Source organism: Pecten maximus, chromosome 13, assembly GCF_902652985.1.
Source record: "Pecten maximus chromosome 13, xPecMax1.1, whole genome shotgun sequence".
In the NCBI taxonomy this organism is placed as follows: domain Eukaryota; kingdom Metazoa; phylum Mollusca; class Bivalvia; order Pectinida; family Pectinidae; genus Pecten; species Pecten maximus.
The window spans coordinates 19,997,679-20,016,129 of record NC_047027.1 but is presented as its reverse complement, the minus strand read 5'-3'; the positions used below and the strand labels follow the sequence as shown (position 1 = coordinate 20,016,129).

The 18,451-nt window shown below is 33.1% G+C and overlaps 1 protein-coding gene across 1 annotated transcript in view; it reads left to right on the top strand.

The window, feature by feature from the left end:
* The window catches only part of LOC117340312, an 83,978-nt gene that overhangs the window by 44,824 nt on the left and 20,703 nt on the right, over window positions 1–18,451 (top strand). The window contains exon 2 of the mRNA XM_033902082.1: window positions 10,488–10,542. Coding sequence (XP_033757973.1) covers window positions 10,488–10,542 — 55 coding nt within the window. The remainder of the gene's footprint in view (window positions 1–10,487; window positions 10,543–18,451) is intronic.

Genomic DNA, 18,451 nt, shown 5'->3' with positions numbered 1-18,451 from the left:
TTAATATAAACTTTGTTTCATTCATAATTTAACATTGACTTTACAACAACACATAGTACAGTACAAAAGAATAGGATCCGAAAACAGGTTGTAGTAACTTATATAAATCCGTTTCCTATGGTGTTCCGCTTGGGCCAAATTTCCAATATCGCTCAATCGCCATCGTGTTTTGCTCCTTCTCTCCTTCCCTCCTTCTCTTCTCTCCTTCGCCATCGTGTTTTTGGTCCTTCGCTCCTTCGCTCTCCTTCGCTCCTTCGCTCCTTCGCCGTCGTGTTTTTGCTCCTTCGCTCCTTCGCCATCGAGTTTTTGCTCCTTCGCCCCTTCGATCTCCTTCGCTCCTTTGCTCCTTCGCCATCGTGTTTATGCTCCTTCGCTCCTTCTCTCCTTCTCTCCTTCGCTCCTTCGCTCCTTCTTTCCTTCTCTCCTTCGCTCCTTCGCTCCTTCTCTCCTTCTCTCCTTCGCTCCTTCTCTCCTTCTCTCCTTCGCCATCGTGTTTTTGCTCCTTCTCTCCTTCTCTCCTTCGCTCCTTCTCTCCTTCTCTCCTTCTCTACTTCGCTCCTTCTCTCCTTCTCTCCTTCGCTCCTTCGCTCCTTCGCTCCTTCTCTCCTTCGCTCCTTCTCTCCTTCTCTCCTTCGCTCCTTTTCTCCTTCTCTCCTTCGCTCCTTCTCTCCTTCGCTCCTTCGTTCCTTCTCTCCTTCGCTCCTTCGCTCCTTCTCTCCTTCGCTTCTTCTCTCCTTCTCCCCTTCTCTCCTTCGCTCCTTCTCTCCTCTCCTTCGCGCCTTCGCCATCGTGTTTTTGCTCCTTCGCTCCTTCGCCATCGTGTTTTTGCTCCTTCACCATCGTGTTTTCGTTTCTTCGCTTCTTCGCTCCTTCTCTCCTTCGCCCCTTCTCTCCTTCTCTCCTTCGCTCTTTCTCTCCTTCGCTCCTGCTCTCCTTCTCTCCTTCTCTCCTTCGCTCCTTCGCTCCTTCTCTCCTTCTCTCCTTCGCTTATTCGCCATCGTGATTTTGCTCCTTTGCTCCTTTGCTCCTTCGCTCCTTCGCCATCGTGTTTTCGCTCTTTCGCCATCGTGTTTTGCTCCTTCGCTCCTTCGCTCTTTCGCCATCGTGTTTTCGCTCCTTTGCTCCTTCGCCATCGTGTTTTCGCTCCTTCACCATCGTGTTTTCGTTTCTTCGCTCCTTCGATGTTAGGAACGTCATAGTCTCCTGACTTTATCTAATTTAATTTGGACATGAAGGCTTAATTACTTAAATCAACATACACTGTTGTTACAGTAACATATTAATAAACATAATTTGGTTGGTTTATGGAAATGTGAGTAACAAATGTGTGGTGCGGGGGTTGGGGTTTCGGTTTGGGATGTGGGAGGGGGAGAGAAGTTGCCCCTGTCAATATGAATAGAAGAGATAGATGATTGGTTCGATGAAAAGAGCTTGCATAACAAGATTTAAACACCCTGTCTTGTAACCAAGGTGGTCGAGTGGCACAGTGGTAACACACTTGAATCAGTATAAATGTACCTGTATATCATATAAAATATATTAAACTTTTTTCGCAGGTTTATGAAATGATTAGGTTTTATTTCAAATATATCGTTAATAAAGTTACTTCACAGTAAAAAAAAATATCACCGTCGTTAAATAATAAGATGATATCCTTAAGTACTTAACTCACGATTTGTCGTTACGTGTGTATTACAATACTAATGGTTTGTGAAACTAGTGCCCAATCCTGTTGCTATTTATGGTAATAAAATATGTTTAAACTAATGGTTGGAATTGATAAAGTTGATAGGCGTTACGCCCTGTGAAATTATTCAGATGATAATCCTTTAATGTAAGCTTTATTTATTTTACTTTGGGGAGTATAAGCTACACTTCCATGACTTTAGGGAGTATAATTTACACTTCCATGACTTTGGGGAGTATTACTTACACTTCAGTGACTTTTGGGAGGATTACCTACACTTCCATGACTTTGGGGAGTATAAGCTACACTTCCATGACTTTTGGGAGTATAACTTACACTTCCATGACTTTGGGGAGTATAAGCTACACTTCCATGACTTTGGGGAGTATAAGCTACACTTCCATGACTTTGGGGAGTATAACTTACACTTCAGTGACTTTTGGGAGGATTACCTACACTTCCATGACTTTGGGGAGTATAAGCTACACTTCCATGACTTTTGGGAGTATAACTTACACTTCCATGACTTTGGGGAGTATAAGCTACACTTCCATGACTTTGGGGAGTATAAGCTACACTTCCATGACTTTGGGGAGTATAAGCTACACTTCCATGACTTTGGGGAGTATAACTTACACTTCAGTGACTTTGGGGAGTATAACTTACACTTCCAAGACTTTGGGGAGTATAACTTACACTTCAGTGACTTTGGGGAGTATTACTTACACTTTCATGACTTTGGGGAGTATTACTTACACTTCAGTGACTTTTGGGAGTATAACTTACACTTCCATGACTTTGGGGAGTATAACTTACACTTCAGTGACTTTGGGGAGTATTACTTACACTTTCATGACTTTGGGGAGCATAATTTACACTTCAATGACTTTTGGGAGTATAACTTACACTTCAGTGACTTTGGGGAGTATAAGTTACACTTCCATGACTTTTGGGAGTATTACTTACGCTTCCATGACTTTGGGGAGTATAAGTTACACTTCAGTGACTTTGGGGAGTATTACTTACACTTCAGTGACTTTTGGGAGTATAACTTGCCCTATGAAATTATTCAGATAATAATCCTTTAATGTAAACTTTATTTATTTTACAACAATTTATATCAACTTATATTAACCATGCTTGTTAGTCCGGATGAAAGCGCGAGGGGTCATAATGTGGGGGGAAACCGGAGTACCTGGAGAAAACCCACGTGATTGGGCAAGTGACCCCATACCTTTTCAGGTCCGATCGGGGAATCCGACCGTTTATTAGGAAGTGTTTTATTATAATGCACATTCTTGTATATTTTGTTAGAATATGTTGTTGTTGTTGCCCCAAATTTCTTTCATACGGGCAACGCACATAGTTTTTACTATATATACATACTTATATAGATTATCACTTGACATTCCATTACTTTACAAAAAAATACTTATAGTCCATAGACTTTGGGGAGTATTACTTACACTTCCATGACTTTGGGGAGTATAAGTTACACTTCTATGACTTTTGGGAGTATAACTTACACTTCCATGACTTTAGGGAGTAAAACTTACACTTCAATGACTTTGGGGAGTAAAACTTACACTTCCATGACTTTGGGGAGTATAAGTTACACTTCTATGACTTTTGAGAGTATAACTTACACTTCCATGACTTTAGGGAGTAAAACTTACACTTCAATGACTTTGGGGAGTAAAACTTACACTTCCATGACTTTGGGGAGTATAAGTTACACTTCTATGACTTTTGGGAGTATAACTTACACCTCAATGACTTAAGGGAGTATAACTTACACTTCCATGACTTTGGGGAGTAAAACTTACACTTCCATGACTTTGTGGAGTACTACTTACACTTCCATGACTTTGGGAATATAACTTTCACTTCAATGACTTTAGGGAGTATAACTTACACTTCAATGACTTTAGGGAGTATAACTTACACTTCAATGACTTTAGGGAGTATAACTTACACTTCAATGACTTTAGGGAGTATAATTTACACTTCCATGACTTTTGGGAATATAACTTACACTTCAATGACTTTAGGGAGTATAACTTACACTTCAATGACTTTAGGGAGTATAATTTACACTTCCATGACTTTGGGGAGTATTACTTACACTTCAGTGACTTTTGGGAGTATAACGTACACTTCTATCACTTTTGGGAGTATAACTTACACTTCCATGACTTTAGGGAGTAAAACTTACACTTCCATGACTTTGGGGTGTAAAACTTACACTTCCATGACTTTTGGGAGTATAACTTACACTTCAGTTACTTTGGAGAATATTATTTACATTTCCATCACTTTAGGGAGTATAACTTACACTTCCATGACTTTGGGGAGTATAACTTACACTTCCATGACTTTTGGGAGTATTACTTACACTTCCATGACTTTGGGGAGTATAACTTACACTTCAGTGACTTTGGGGAGTATAAGCTACACTTCCATGACTTTTGGGAGTATAACTTACACTTCCATGACTTTGGGGAGTATAACTTACACTTCAGTGACTTTGGGGAGTATTACTTACACTTTCATGACTTTGGGGAGCATTACTTACACTTCAGTGACTTTGGGGAGTATAAGTTACACTTCCATGACTTTTGGGAGTATTACTTACGCTTCCATGACTTTGGGGAGTATAACTTACACTTCCAAGACTTTGGGGGTTATTACTTACACTTCCATGACTTTGGGGAGTATAAGTTACACTTCAGTGATTTGGGGAGTATTACTTACACTTCAGTGACTTTTGGGAGTATAACTTGCCCTGTGAAATTATTCAGATGATAATCCTTTAATGTAAACTTTATTTATTTTACAACAATTGATATCAACTGATATTAACCATGCTTGTTAGTCCGGATGAAAACGCGAGGGGTCTTACTGTGGGGGGAAACCGGAGTACATGGAGAAAACCAACGTGATCGGGCAGGTGACCCCATACCTTTTCAGGTCCGATCGGGGAATCCGACCGTTTATTAGGAAGTGTTTTATTATAATGCACATTCTTGTATATTTTGTTAGAATATGTTGTTGTTGTTGCCTCAAATTTCTTTCATACGGGCAACGCACATAGTTTTTACTATATATACATACTTATATAGATTATCACTTGGAATTCCATTACTTTACAAAAAAATACTTATAGTCCATAGACTTTGGGGAGTATTACTTACACTTCCATGACTTTGGGGAGTATAAGTTACACTTCCATGACTTTGGGGAGTAAAACTTACACTTCCATGACTTTTGGGAGTATAACTTACACTTCAGTTACTTTGGAGAATATTATTTACATTTCCATCACTTTAGGGAGTATAACTTACACTTCCATGACTTTGGGGAGTAAAACTTACACTTCCATGACTTTGGGGAGTAAAACTTACACTTCCATGACTTTGGGGAGTATAACTTACACTTCTATGACTTTTGGGAGTATAACTTACACTTCCATGACTTTAGGGAGTAAAACTTACACTTCAATGACTTTGGTGAGTAAAACTTACACTTCCATGACTTTGGGGAGTATAACTTACACTTCAATGACTTTAGGGAGCATAACTTACACTTCAATGACTTTAGGGAGTATAACTTACACTTCAATGACTTTAGGGAGTATAATTTACACTTCCATGACTTTGGGGAGTATTACTTACACTTCAGTGACTTTTGGGAGTATAACTTACACTTCCATGACTTTGGGGAGTATAAGTTACACTTTCATGACTTTTGGGAGTATAACTTACACTTCAATGACTTTAGGGAGTATTACTTACACTTCAATGACTTTTGGGAGTATTACTTACACTTCAGTGACTTTTGGGAGTATAACTTACACTTCCATGACTTTGTGGAGTATTACTTACACTTCAGTGACTTTGGGGAGTATAGCTTACACTTCCAAGACTTTGGGTAGCATTACTTACACTTCCAAGACTTTGGGGAGCATTACTTACACTTCCATGACTTTGTGGAGTATTACTTACACTTCCGTGACTTTGGGAGTATAAGCTACACTTCCATGACTTTGGGGAGTATTACTTACACTTCCATGACTTTGGGGAATATAAGCTACACTTTCATGCCTTTTGGGAGTATAACTTACACTTCAATGACTTTTGGGAGTATAACTTACACTTCTATGACTTTTGGGAGTATTACCTACACTTCCATGACTTTGGGGAATATACTTACACTTCCATGACTTTGGGGAGTATAAGTTACACTTCCAAGACTTTTGGGAGTATTACTTACACTTCCATGACTTTGGGGAGTATAACTTGCACTTCAGTGACTTTGGGGAGTATTACTTATACTTCAGTTACTTTGGAGAATATTACCTACACTTCCATGACTTTGGGGAGTATAAGTTACACTTCCATGACTTTGGTAGTAATACTTACACTTCAGTGACTTTTGGGAGTATAGCTTACACTTCCATGACTTTTGGGAGTATTACTTACACTTCAGTGACTTTGGGGAGTATTACTTACACTTCAATGACTTTTGGGAGTGTAACTTTCAATTCAGTGATTTTGGGGAATATTACTTACACTTCTATGACTTTTGGGAGTATAACATACACTTCCATGACTTTGGGGAGTATTACTTACCCCTAAATGACATTTAAAATAATTTAGGTACGGAAGTAATGTCCGTATCTACTTCTACTTAATATGGAAAAGTGCAAGTTATTCAAAATCTTATACACAGGTGCTCAGTAAGACTTTCGCTATTTAATACATAAAGGGTATGGTATATACCTTTTTAGCACGTAACTTTGTATACATAATGTGTTTGTACTTGACGAATTGCGGTACATGATTACATTGATTTTGAACAGATACAGTCTGACAATATCAAATGTCATACATTGATGTAAATTAAGCTGACATAAGTCCGTTACTAAAGAGCAGTACATGGCCTTTAGGATGATAACAAATAAACATACTAACACCTGTTGGTTTTGAATGAATATTTATGTCTTTTTAACGAGACGTTACTTAACTTGTGTTACGTCTGAAATATATTTCATTGATGTTGTATCTAGCAAACAAAATAATTATAACAAAATCATTGTATGTATGGTGGATGGATGGATGTACCTATACATAATGTACCATCAATGATATAATACTGTTCTAAATGATAAAAGAAGACATTGGTTCTACAAAACATACAACAGGAACAAAGCAAACTTGTTTCAAGCATGACTTAAACAATTTAATTCGTTTACTTACCATTTAACTTTTTCCATGTTTTGTCAGACATTGTCATGTATTGTCAGACATTGTCATGTATTGTCAGACATTGTCATGTATTGTCAAACATTGTCCATGTTTTGTCAGACATTGTCATGTATTGTCAGACATTGTCATGTATTGTCAGACATTGTCATGTATTATCAGACATTGTCCATGTGTAATCAGACATTGTTGTGTATTGTCAGACATTGTCATATATTGTCAGACATTGTCATGTATTGTCAGACATTGTCATGTATTGTCAGACATTGTCATGTATTGTCAGACATTGTCATGTATTGTCAAACATTGTCCATGTTTTGTCAGACATTGTCATGTATTGTCAGACATTGTCATGTATTGTCAGACATTGTCATGTATTATCAGACATTGTCATGTATTGTCAGACATTGTCATATATTGTCAGACATTGTCATGTATTGTCAGACATTGTCATGTATTGTCAAACATTGTCCATGTTTTGTCAGACATTGTCATGTATTGTCAGACATTGTCATATATTGTCAGACACTACCAATGTTTTGTCAGACATTGTCATGTATTGTCAGACATTGTCATGTATTGTCAGACATTGTCAGACATTATCCATGTTTTGTCAGACATTGTCATGTATTGTCAGACATTGTCATGTATTGTCAGACATTGTCAGACATTGTCCATGTATTGTCAGACATTGTCATGGATTGTCAGACATTGTCCATGTATTGTCAGACATCGTCATGTATTGTCAGACATTGTCATGTATTGTCAGACATTGTCCATGTATTGCCAGACATTGTCATGTATTGTCAGACATTAAGTCATGCAATGTCAGACATTGTCATGTATTGTCAGACATTGTCATGGATTGTCAGACATTGTCATGGATTGTCAGACATTGTCATATATTGTCAGACATTGTCCATGTATTGCCAGACATTGTCATGTATTGTCAGACATTAAGTCATGCAATGTCAGACATTGTCATGGATTGTCAGACATTGTCATGGATTGTCAGACATTGTCATGGATTGTCAGACATTGTCATATATTGTCAGACATTGTCATGGATTGTCAGACATTGTCCATGTATTGCCAGACATTGTCATGTATTATCAGACATTGTCCATGTATTGTCAGACATTGTCATGTATTGTCAGACATTGTCATGTATTATCAGACATTGTCATATATTATCAGACATTGTCATGTATTGTCAGACATTGTCATATATTGTCAGACATTGTCCATATATTGTCAGACATTGTCCAGTTATTGTCAGACATTGTCATATATTATCAGACATTGTCATGTATTGTCAGACATTGTCATGTTTTGTCAGACGTTGTCATGTATTGTCAGACATTGTCTTGTATTGTCAGACATTATCCATGTTTTGTCAGACATTGTCATGTATTGTCAGACATTGTCATGTATTGTCAGACGTTGTCATGTATTGTCAGACATTGTCATGTTTTGTCAGACATTACCAATGTTTTGTCAGACGTTGTCATGGATTCTCAGACATTGCCCATGTTTTGTCAGACGTTGTCCATGTATTGTCAGACATTGTCATGTTTTGTCAGACATTACCAATGTTTTGTCAGACGTTGTCATGGATTCTCAGACATTGCCCATGTTTTGTCAGACGTTGTCCATGTATTGTCAGACATTGTCATGTTTTGTCAGACATTACCAATGTTTTGTCAGACGTTGTCATGGATTCTCAGACATTGCCCATGTTTTGTCAGACGTTGTCCATGTATTGTCAGACATTGTCATGTTTTGTCAGACATTACCAATGTTTTGTCAGACGTTGTCATGGATTCTCAGACATTGCCCATGTATTGTCAGACATATTAAGTCATGCATTGTCAGACATTGTCAATGTATTGTCAGACATTGTCCAGTTATTGTCAGAGCTTTTCCATGTAGAATTATAAATAATTGTAAAAGTGCAGTATCCCTATGATTTATTCGTCATTAAAAATTACCTTTAACCAACAATAGCAATAGACATATTTATTTCTCTGAATTCCAACTTGTTGCCAACTACATGTCACAATGTTAAGATAGATACATTTGTATGTATGCTATAATGTACAGGAAACTGTTGATGTTATTACATCTTATATAAATAATATATTTTGTTATACATTCAACATATCATTAGTATCAATATTAATAATTAAACAAATTTTATTATTTCTAACATTGCGTTTCAAAATAACATCAAGCACGCTTGTCACTATTCGAATTAATTAAAACGAAATTATCTTCAATCGCAGTAGAGTTAAACTTCCTGCGGGTAAAATGTCTAAAAAAAGACATGTTCCTTGTGTTGTAACATAATTAAGCATTATACATAAGTAAAGTTAAAATACGTATTTCCATCTTAAGAGAAATTGATATTCTCATTATTTCAAATGTACGAAAGTCATGCTCAGTGAAAATGGCAAACCTTTTATAACAGAACGCTATATACCTTGATCCTTTTATTGTTCTCAATGTTCTCTATTGTTCTCAATGTTCTCTATTGTTCTCTAAATTAATATAAATCGTATGAGTCCCGTAAGATCAACTTCTATATATGGTCGGAGTTTTAGAAAACATCTTCTGGTACAAACCTCCTAATACTCAAGCTATACTGCGTTAAATGGGATTATCGATTCAACAATGGTATGACCTCAAATTAATTAGCAATGTTCTTTTGGATGAGAATAAGTTTATCGTCACAATACGGTTTTGTTTTCTTTTTTATTGGGGATATGTATACTTCAAAGGTTCTACCTGACAAAGTTTACTGATTGGATCATACTTAAACCATATACATATTATAATTTGTTACGATGTTGGTATTGCTTCAATAACATGCTAGCTAACATTACAAATAACGTCAATTGGTGGGAACTCTGTTGAAAACAATTTCGAAAATTCAGGACGACAAAATCCGCCTTTACCTGTGGGAAAGAATCCTCGTTCATCAATGCTTTGTAACCATTTTTCGTATTAAATTCTAGTACTTGTATTAGCATGTTAACACAATGATCGCTATTCGCTGAATTCTCTACAGCATTATGCACGTCTAACCTGGATCACAGACATAGGACCCGTATCGAAATGACCTTTAATGACCCACGTGCAAAGAAACGGTTCCTATATCATTGTTCCCGTGTTACTTTGCGAATTGAATTAATTATATGTCCCCTGATCGATGATGCGAAATCATGCGTACAGGAGGAGGGAACTTTGAACAGTTAAGGCTTTGACAGAAGCAGTCATCGGCCTTCTAGCATCCTAAAAGATGTTTCCCACCAAAAGTAATGAACACGCGTAGGAATACTAATCCATCCACTATCGCTGTAAAATGAGGCGCTTCATCCGCGGAAAATAGTCCCTACTTGTTATTTAATTTTTGTCCCTTTAGTTATTGTCGATCACGTCTTTTGGTTACAGATTACGTATATCAGACACATGTTAACACATTACTGAGGTGGTGGCGTACACAGTCCGTCTAATATGTAAATTTTGTTTTCCAGACATCCGTTGTAGACTACAGGGCCTTAGCGAGAGAACAGACAAACTTCTATGAAGGTGAGTTGTCATATTTTCAAAATGTGTTTGTATGAATATTACAACTGCTGTATTACTAGTTGACCAATGTTCGCATGTTTCGTGTTCTAAAGCATGTTATAATACATTGCCCGTAAATATGCTTCATCAGCAGAATTTTGTTTTGTGATCTGTAAAGCTCAAGTCCCTTGAATGGCGCGATATCGTGTGATTGTATAGCATGCTCAGCGTTGGTGTACTTATAATGTATAGTTAATATCAGTAAGTCTAAGATTTGGCAGTCCAAAGATTAAAACAGGTGAAATATGAGCAAATATCGATTTTAAAAATATTTGTAACGAGAGCGAAACGGGTAGAACCTGATAGCATATATATGTTCGTTCACAGTTAAAGATACCTTAGTAACCGTGGAGATCGATTGTCGGTGTATTGTAGTCACGTTTTGTAGGTATCCCAAACTAATGGCGGCAGTATATAGATCTAATATACGTATTTATAAAATACAAGGGTTAAAGTGTGGTTTGATATCATTATTTATATATAAATTAAAAATATGTTTGCCGTATGAAATATATGCTTATTTCTTTAAGTTATAGATATTTTGATAATATGCGTCTCGTTTGTCTAGTTTGTCTACATTCACTTACCACTTGTTGGCATGCATGTCTGTTTCCATATTATACATATTAACACCATCTGTTCCAATGATTCGCTTGAAACCCCGAAACATGTGTACTTTTTAAAAATTGGCCAAATTCAACCCTTTTTTGTTTTCTAAAAACAAAATGAGACATTTTCATGATAAAACTAATTGGGCTCTAGATAAAGCTAAATATAGAATTCGTCAGTGGTTTAATACACACACCAACAGACGGGTATTCACAATGTAATGTTATATCTGTCAATACATACATGATCATTTACATTCGGAGTTCAAAACTAACGCTTTTGATTGGATAACTCGAATTCAATAAATAAATTATGTTCATTTTTGGCGAAAATGGTATTGATTCAACAAAACCCATCATTGATGATATCTGTGGTCGGTACCAAAATCTATATATTAACATATAATATCAAAAATATAATTAAAAGATAAAAATACGTATTTGACATATCCCGCTAAACATGATGATAATTACTAACTGTGTATCTTAAATATACATACGTTATATATCATATATGGATGTTGTTTTAACGCGTATTCAAAGGGTGAAAATATATGTATTGTTTCAATATTCAAAGGCATGTACATGAACATAGAATTTATATCTAGATATTATTCTGACGTGTATTCCAAGGACGAAAAATATGAATAGAAATAATTTAAAATATCATTATATAATCTTACAGTACTCAAAGTATATTATTCTTCTAAATTAATTTTCCTGTAAGATCAACTTTAACTTGATTCACTAGAAAAATAGTTTTATATAGTTTAACTATCTATATAATATTTTTCTATATGTCGATTTATTTCACATTTAAAAGTAAAAAGTAATTTCAACATTGAATTTTTCTATGGATCTGAATATTTGTATAATTTGACTTCTTGAAATAAAAAAAATAACAATGTAATATATCTCTTTAATTGCTTGGCTCTTCAAGATTAAATGAAATATAAATTTCATATTGATCTCTTCTAACAAAAATATATATCTTAAAAAATATAGAATACAAGTACCTGTACATGTTACTATTTCATTTTAATTTAACAATTAAACAGATTGTTACAATGTTAATATATTTTATCGGAATAAGAACTGTACAATGAAAATTTAGTCCAATGATTTAATTTTGAATAGAAACGATCAAAATATTAAAACAAAATATCAAAATGATTCTTTTTAAATGAGGATGACAATAGCAAATACATGTATATATGTTCAGTTACATAATAGAAATTAACAATCATAACATTTCACGCATATGGGGTATAATTATAGCATAAATTGTGTGTAATAATGATATGAATTAAGACAATCTATATGATCAAAAATTAAAATAAAACTTCATGATTTATATTTCGTTTAAGTATAACATTAATTTTTCTCTCAATATATCAAAACTTAACCCCTAAAAGTTGATACATTAGTTAAAATTTTTGATGATTTCCGGATTAGTTCATTTTTTAAGTTTTATCATATTTTTGAGAACAATTTTTTTAAATTTTGTTTTAAATATCATCTGTTATATACATTCTAAATCTTTTGGTCTAATATAATCTGGAATTGGTTCGAATTTCGACACACGAAGAAAGATAAACTATTTTCTATAATAATTATTATCTATTTTCACATCTAACGTCACCAAATTTTCTCACTAACTTGTGAAAGGGGTTAACTTCAACCATATTGACACCACTGGCAATTCAGTCAAACTTTGTTATATTTTTTATTTGAACGTTTTTACTTGAACTTTATTTTGGATGCATTATTTTGTCGATTGACGGTTTTATCTTTCGCATATGGAAACAAAATAATCATCTATGACATTTCTTATACAAAATTGTTTTACAATTGATTCAAAATAAAATATGAACATGTTACATTGATATATCTATGTCTAACAACATATAAACCACGTAACACACACTTATAATGGAATTATAAGCTGTTTGTTTCCTCACTAAGATATTAACTTTATAATTCTCTTTATTCCCTGACGTATCTTCTCTTTAAACAGTTACTTGCCTTTCATAACTCATCATTACGACATAAATTCTTATAATGAAAATACATTACTAACTTATATCAAACTAAACATGGTTATGACTGGTTTTGAATAAAATAATACCATATATCAATCATCGAGCTCTGTGCGCTTTCCTTAAAACAATTTACATCTAAAACGTGTATTCATATATCCAACTCTGCATATCTGATATCAAATAATGGGTAACAGGTCAGTCTCGTGAAATGTGTGTACGATATCTAGATAAATATTTATTCTTATAGATTTTGTATGAGTATAAATAGTTACAGATAATAACTGCTTTAAAATCGAATATTTCTTGACGATTCTTTATGAATGGAAATGGGCTATTTCTTGAAAATTCTGAAAGATGTACTTTATGATTGCAAATTGAATAATTCTACTCACTTCATTTAATGGAAAAGATTGGAATAAATGAAAAATCAAAGTACAACAAAGGAGAAAATGCGAACTTTCATCAATTAAAACAAGGATAGGGCACCGAAAAACGTAGAAAGAGAAGCATAAATCTACCTTAAATGTCAAATACGTATTACTGAAATGTCAATTATTCTAGTGCAGTTTTCATTTTAAAATAAGAAATTAAGGTCAGTAAAAGATATTTTGAAAATGAATTAATTTCTGCTACGTACATACACCTGTATTATGATACAATTATAAGCTATCACGCATTCCCTTTTTGATTTATGTTTTGTGACATGACGTAAAATATGGGATTTTTATAGTAAAATACTTATTAAATGGTCAACAAATATCTGCAAAGCATTAAGATGGAAACTGTAACGTTAACCTGTGTGTATATAGGTGTCAGATTTATATAAATGTCTTGACACTTGTTTCTGATTCCTTTTTTGTATTATCTATATGTTGTTAATTGGAAATTGACAAATAAAACGCAGTTTAAACTAAGATTGAATTTAAATTAAAAATATTTTTATCCAATAATAATTCTTTATAACTATGGAACATTGCCTACATCTTTTACCATCTTTATGATCGTCAATATTACGTTAAACTGATTACTGAAATCATTTAACTCAAGCTGCCTGTTTTAAATAGTGGTTAATCGTTAAACATACTTCTCTTGGTTTTTCTTACACTTTTTTAGCATATGTCGTATATTACATTATACAAATAACACGTCATATTAAGAATATAAATAATCTATCCTATGTGTTGGTATATAACTCCATTAAACATCTTTGGCATAATAAAATATGTCGTTTATATTTCTCAACTTGAAGATATGTTGATTGTTAGATAAAACCATAACAGTCTTAAAATCAATTTTAAAGTGGGCTTTAAAAAAAAATATTAAAAATTTAAAAATATTTATGCTTTAAATATTAATCGGCGTTTAGACATTAGATTTTTTTTTTTTCGGCATAGCCGTTTAATATTCTTTTGGCCCCAGATATGACGCGACAGGTGGCGTTACTAGTCAAAATGAAGTATATGATTGGTCAATTAAGCGGTAAATGCAAAATGCAGATATACAGTTAAAAACGAAACAAAGTTCTAGTTCAAGTTCTTTATTGACTTTGAGTCTTCCGACTCATAAAGTAAAGATTGAATGTAAGCTGAATAAATGGTGTATTTTTTCAAATGGCACATTAATTAAACTATATTCGTGATTCAAATGCAGTCTTATTATCACCCAAAATGATTCAAACTGATTTTTTATCATTGCTGAAACACATTAGTTCGTTAATTTATTTCACCAGCAGTTTTACATTATAACCACCAACATTGAAACTATGCCGTTCATCTTTTCTAAAGATGTTTCTTGTTTTAAATTGTAGTCGTTAAATGAAGTCTGCAAATCCGATGCTTTTTCGTATATACATGCATTCTCTTTACCATTTGAAGCAAACGAAAATTAAACAAAAAAATGTGTACCATCATCGTATTTTATGAAATAGAAAATGCAACACACTTGAAGTATATTATTAGGCTGACATAGGATAATTATACTATCTCTTATATAAACACAACATATTGCAGTTATTCTCTCTAATTTTGTAAATTAAAAACAAGTTCATTATTCTGGTTAGCATGATATAAGCCTGTTTTTTGGCGAGTAATTAAAAATAATTTTAAAACACTTATAGAATACGTGTAACTTACCTTCTGTCAAACACCTTACCTGCCATTCAACGATTCATTAAGAGTGTCTTGTTTATTAGTATTTACGAGTTTAAAAATATGATTTTGCAGGTATCTTAACGCAAAATTGTGAATTAATTTGTGTTGCATTCTGAAACTTAACACAATTATGTATTTATATAGTGCAAATTCTACATATTTTTTTTAAAGTGAAAAAGTTTGTTTTTTTTAAATTTATTATGGAAATGATATAAGTGTATATAATTTTATTATTTCTACATATCATGTGAAAATATTTTTTAACTAAAAACATAATGCGATATTTATCAAAAACAAGACATTTCAGGAGGCATGCATAATTAAAAGCAATTTAATGGTTTGCAGTGCTGCATGTGAAATGATCAAAGGGCAATAACTCTCCAGTTATCAGAACGGAAAACTTATATCAAATCTACAGTCTTTCTATTCTTATTTCAACAAATAATGATTACAAAACAGTATTGTATTTAAGTCCAAATATGTATATTGAATGCGTCTATAAGTTGATTAACGGTATTCGAAAGCATTTATGACATCAAATGCTCCATAATGGTATTTTTAAATTGCAGATATCAGAAACAAAAGCAATCGAAATAAGAGAATGAAAATTCAAATATTGATTTAGATAAACTGCAATAAGAAGAACACCTTTTTTCAACAATCTTTCATAAAAACATACCCTTTAATCTATCTGGCATATACATCTATATAAAATATTATTTTTGAAATGACGTTTCTGAAAGAGGATGATGCCAATTGATATTAGTAATAGTGCAATTTCCTGGAGTAGCCAAATCTTAAAACATGTAAGAAACATTTAAAACAAAATTATCTTTTAATTATAAACATGTTGAATTCAAATCAACTGAAACTATTTAATTTGTATTTAGACCGTATTTATATAGACACGCACGTATTGTAAGTAAAAATATAGACGTAAAGTCGTTTGAAGAGCTCTGTTTGGGATTTAAAGTAGAATTTATGTTGTCTTGAATACGTTTCTTAAGATAGGATCATAAAAACAAAATGTCAAAACCTAAATATCTTTCCTTTTTCCTATATCCTATCTCCACAACCCAGACAAAGTCTCATAATGGAAAAAGGGTTTGAAAATGTATGCCCAATTCCTAAAACATACCTCTTCACATTTATCTACATTATACCAAAAAATTCACAGCACGACATCCCATAATCAATTAAAATTATCATAAAACTGCGATACCGCATATCTCGTAAATCACCTCACCAAAACCACGACAGAGCGTCATCCCTTTCACTGACGTCATTCTAAATATTTTACCAATCAGCGTCTAAACTTGCATAAAAGTAAAACTTTGAACTAAAAACAATAACATGTTAACATTTATTAAAGTCATACTATAACACATTACACTATCCCAAAACATAATTAACTTTATCTATGGAATATTCAAACACCTCAATTAATCATCAGTTTTATTTGCGTTATACTCAAACACCAAACCACCTCAAACGATCATCAGTTTTATTTGCTTTATACAAGTACTTAAAAACCCAAACCACCTCAAAAAACCATCAGTTTTATATTCGTTATGATTAAAAAACCATACCAACTCAAAACACCATCAGTTTAATTCACATTATACTCAAAACCCAAACCATTTCAAAGCATCATAACTTTAATATATGTCATGCTCAAAAAACAAACATTTCAAAGCATCATAACTTTAATATATGTCATGCTCAAAAAACAAACATTTCAAAGCATCATAACTTGAATATATGTTATACTCAAAAACAAACCACCTCAAAGCATCATCAGTTTTATTAACATTATACTCCATATATGGATCATACAGACTTTATATAAAGACCAAACCATCTCAAACGATCATCATTTTAGTTTAAACTGTGTTTAACAATATATATACAACATATACATGATAATCAGTTTTAGTTGCGTTATACTGAAACTCCAAACCACCTCGAAGAATCATCAGTTGTATTTGTTTTATTCACATTATACTCAAAAACAAACAAACTCAAAGCATCATTACAGCTATTTACACACTTTACAAACATTAAAACAATGCAATATCAGCGCTTTGATACGTGATAATTGACGATCCAAATCTAATAGATAACATTTGTATTAAGTCTTTGTATGTAAACTAAAAATTCAAAACCATAAATTATCATTAAATGTATTTATCATATATTAAGATGCTAAAAAATATGGTAATGTTGTTTACGGAATTCTCCAAAATTCTGTCTCTGCATCATATATTGACATATATTTTCCTTCTTTATTTTAATTTAATTTAATTTATTTATTTTTAGTATGGATGTTTTTCACTCAATAATTACTTACCAGTACTAATTATCAAATGGATAGTGATCGATGGTGTTTTGTTTTTAAGAGCCCCGTTTTAATGATTTTAAATTGAAAGATATTTTTTACTGAAGACTAATATCTGGATTTAACTGATTATCTAACACGTTATGCCATACCATACCACTACGATAATAGTCACGTCCATTGTAACACATAATACAATACCATACCGGTCACCTCAATTATTATATAACTGTATTCTTTTAACTACAATGGTAATCCATGTATACTACGATATGACAAGAGGCTTTATTTACATTATGCTTCCACCTATTGTCATTTGCCATTGTTTCCTTTAGACAAACAAATAAAAAACAGCAGTATAATGCACCATGATATCTGAATTCCGCCCTTTATTCTTTTTCCGTAACAAAGGTTTTCAATCAAATTAATGACTGTCACTAAAGGATGGCTATTTAGACTTGATAATTATCATAATTCAATGTTATCACATTAGTTACTTCTCAAATGGAAGCTACCATAAGATTTTGTCTGGTTTCATCTATATTGATATCATTGACAGACAATTGGTACACAAACTAATCTTATTGTAACTTCCTTATAAATTTATGGAGGAATCACTAGAATATTTTTGTGAAACAAAATGCATTGGTTGAAAAGAAGGTCAAAATGTTAATTACATATTTGATACTTTTTAATGTTTACTTAAATCATGGTTACAGTTTTGCATCATAG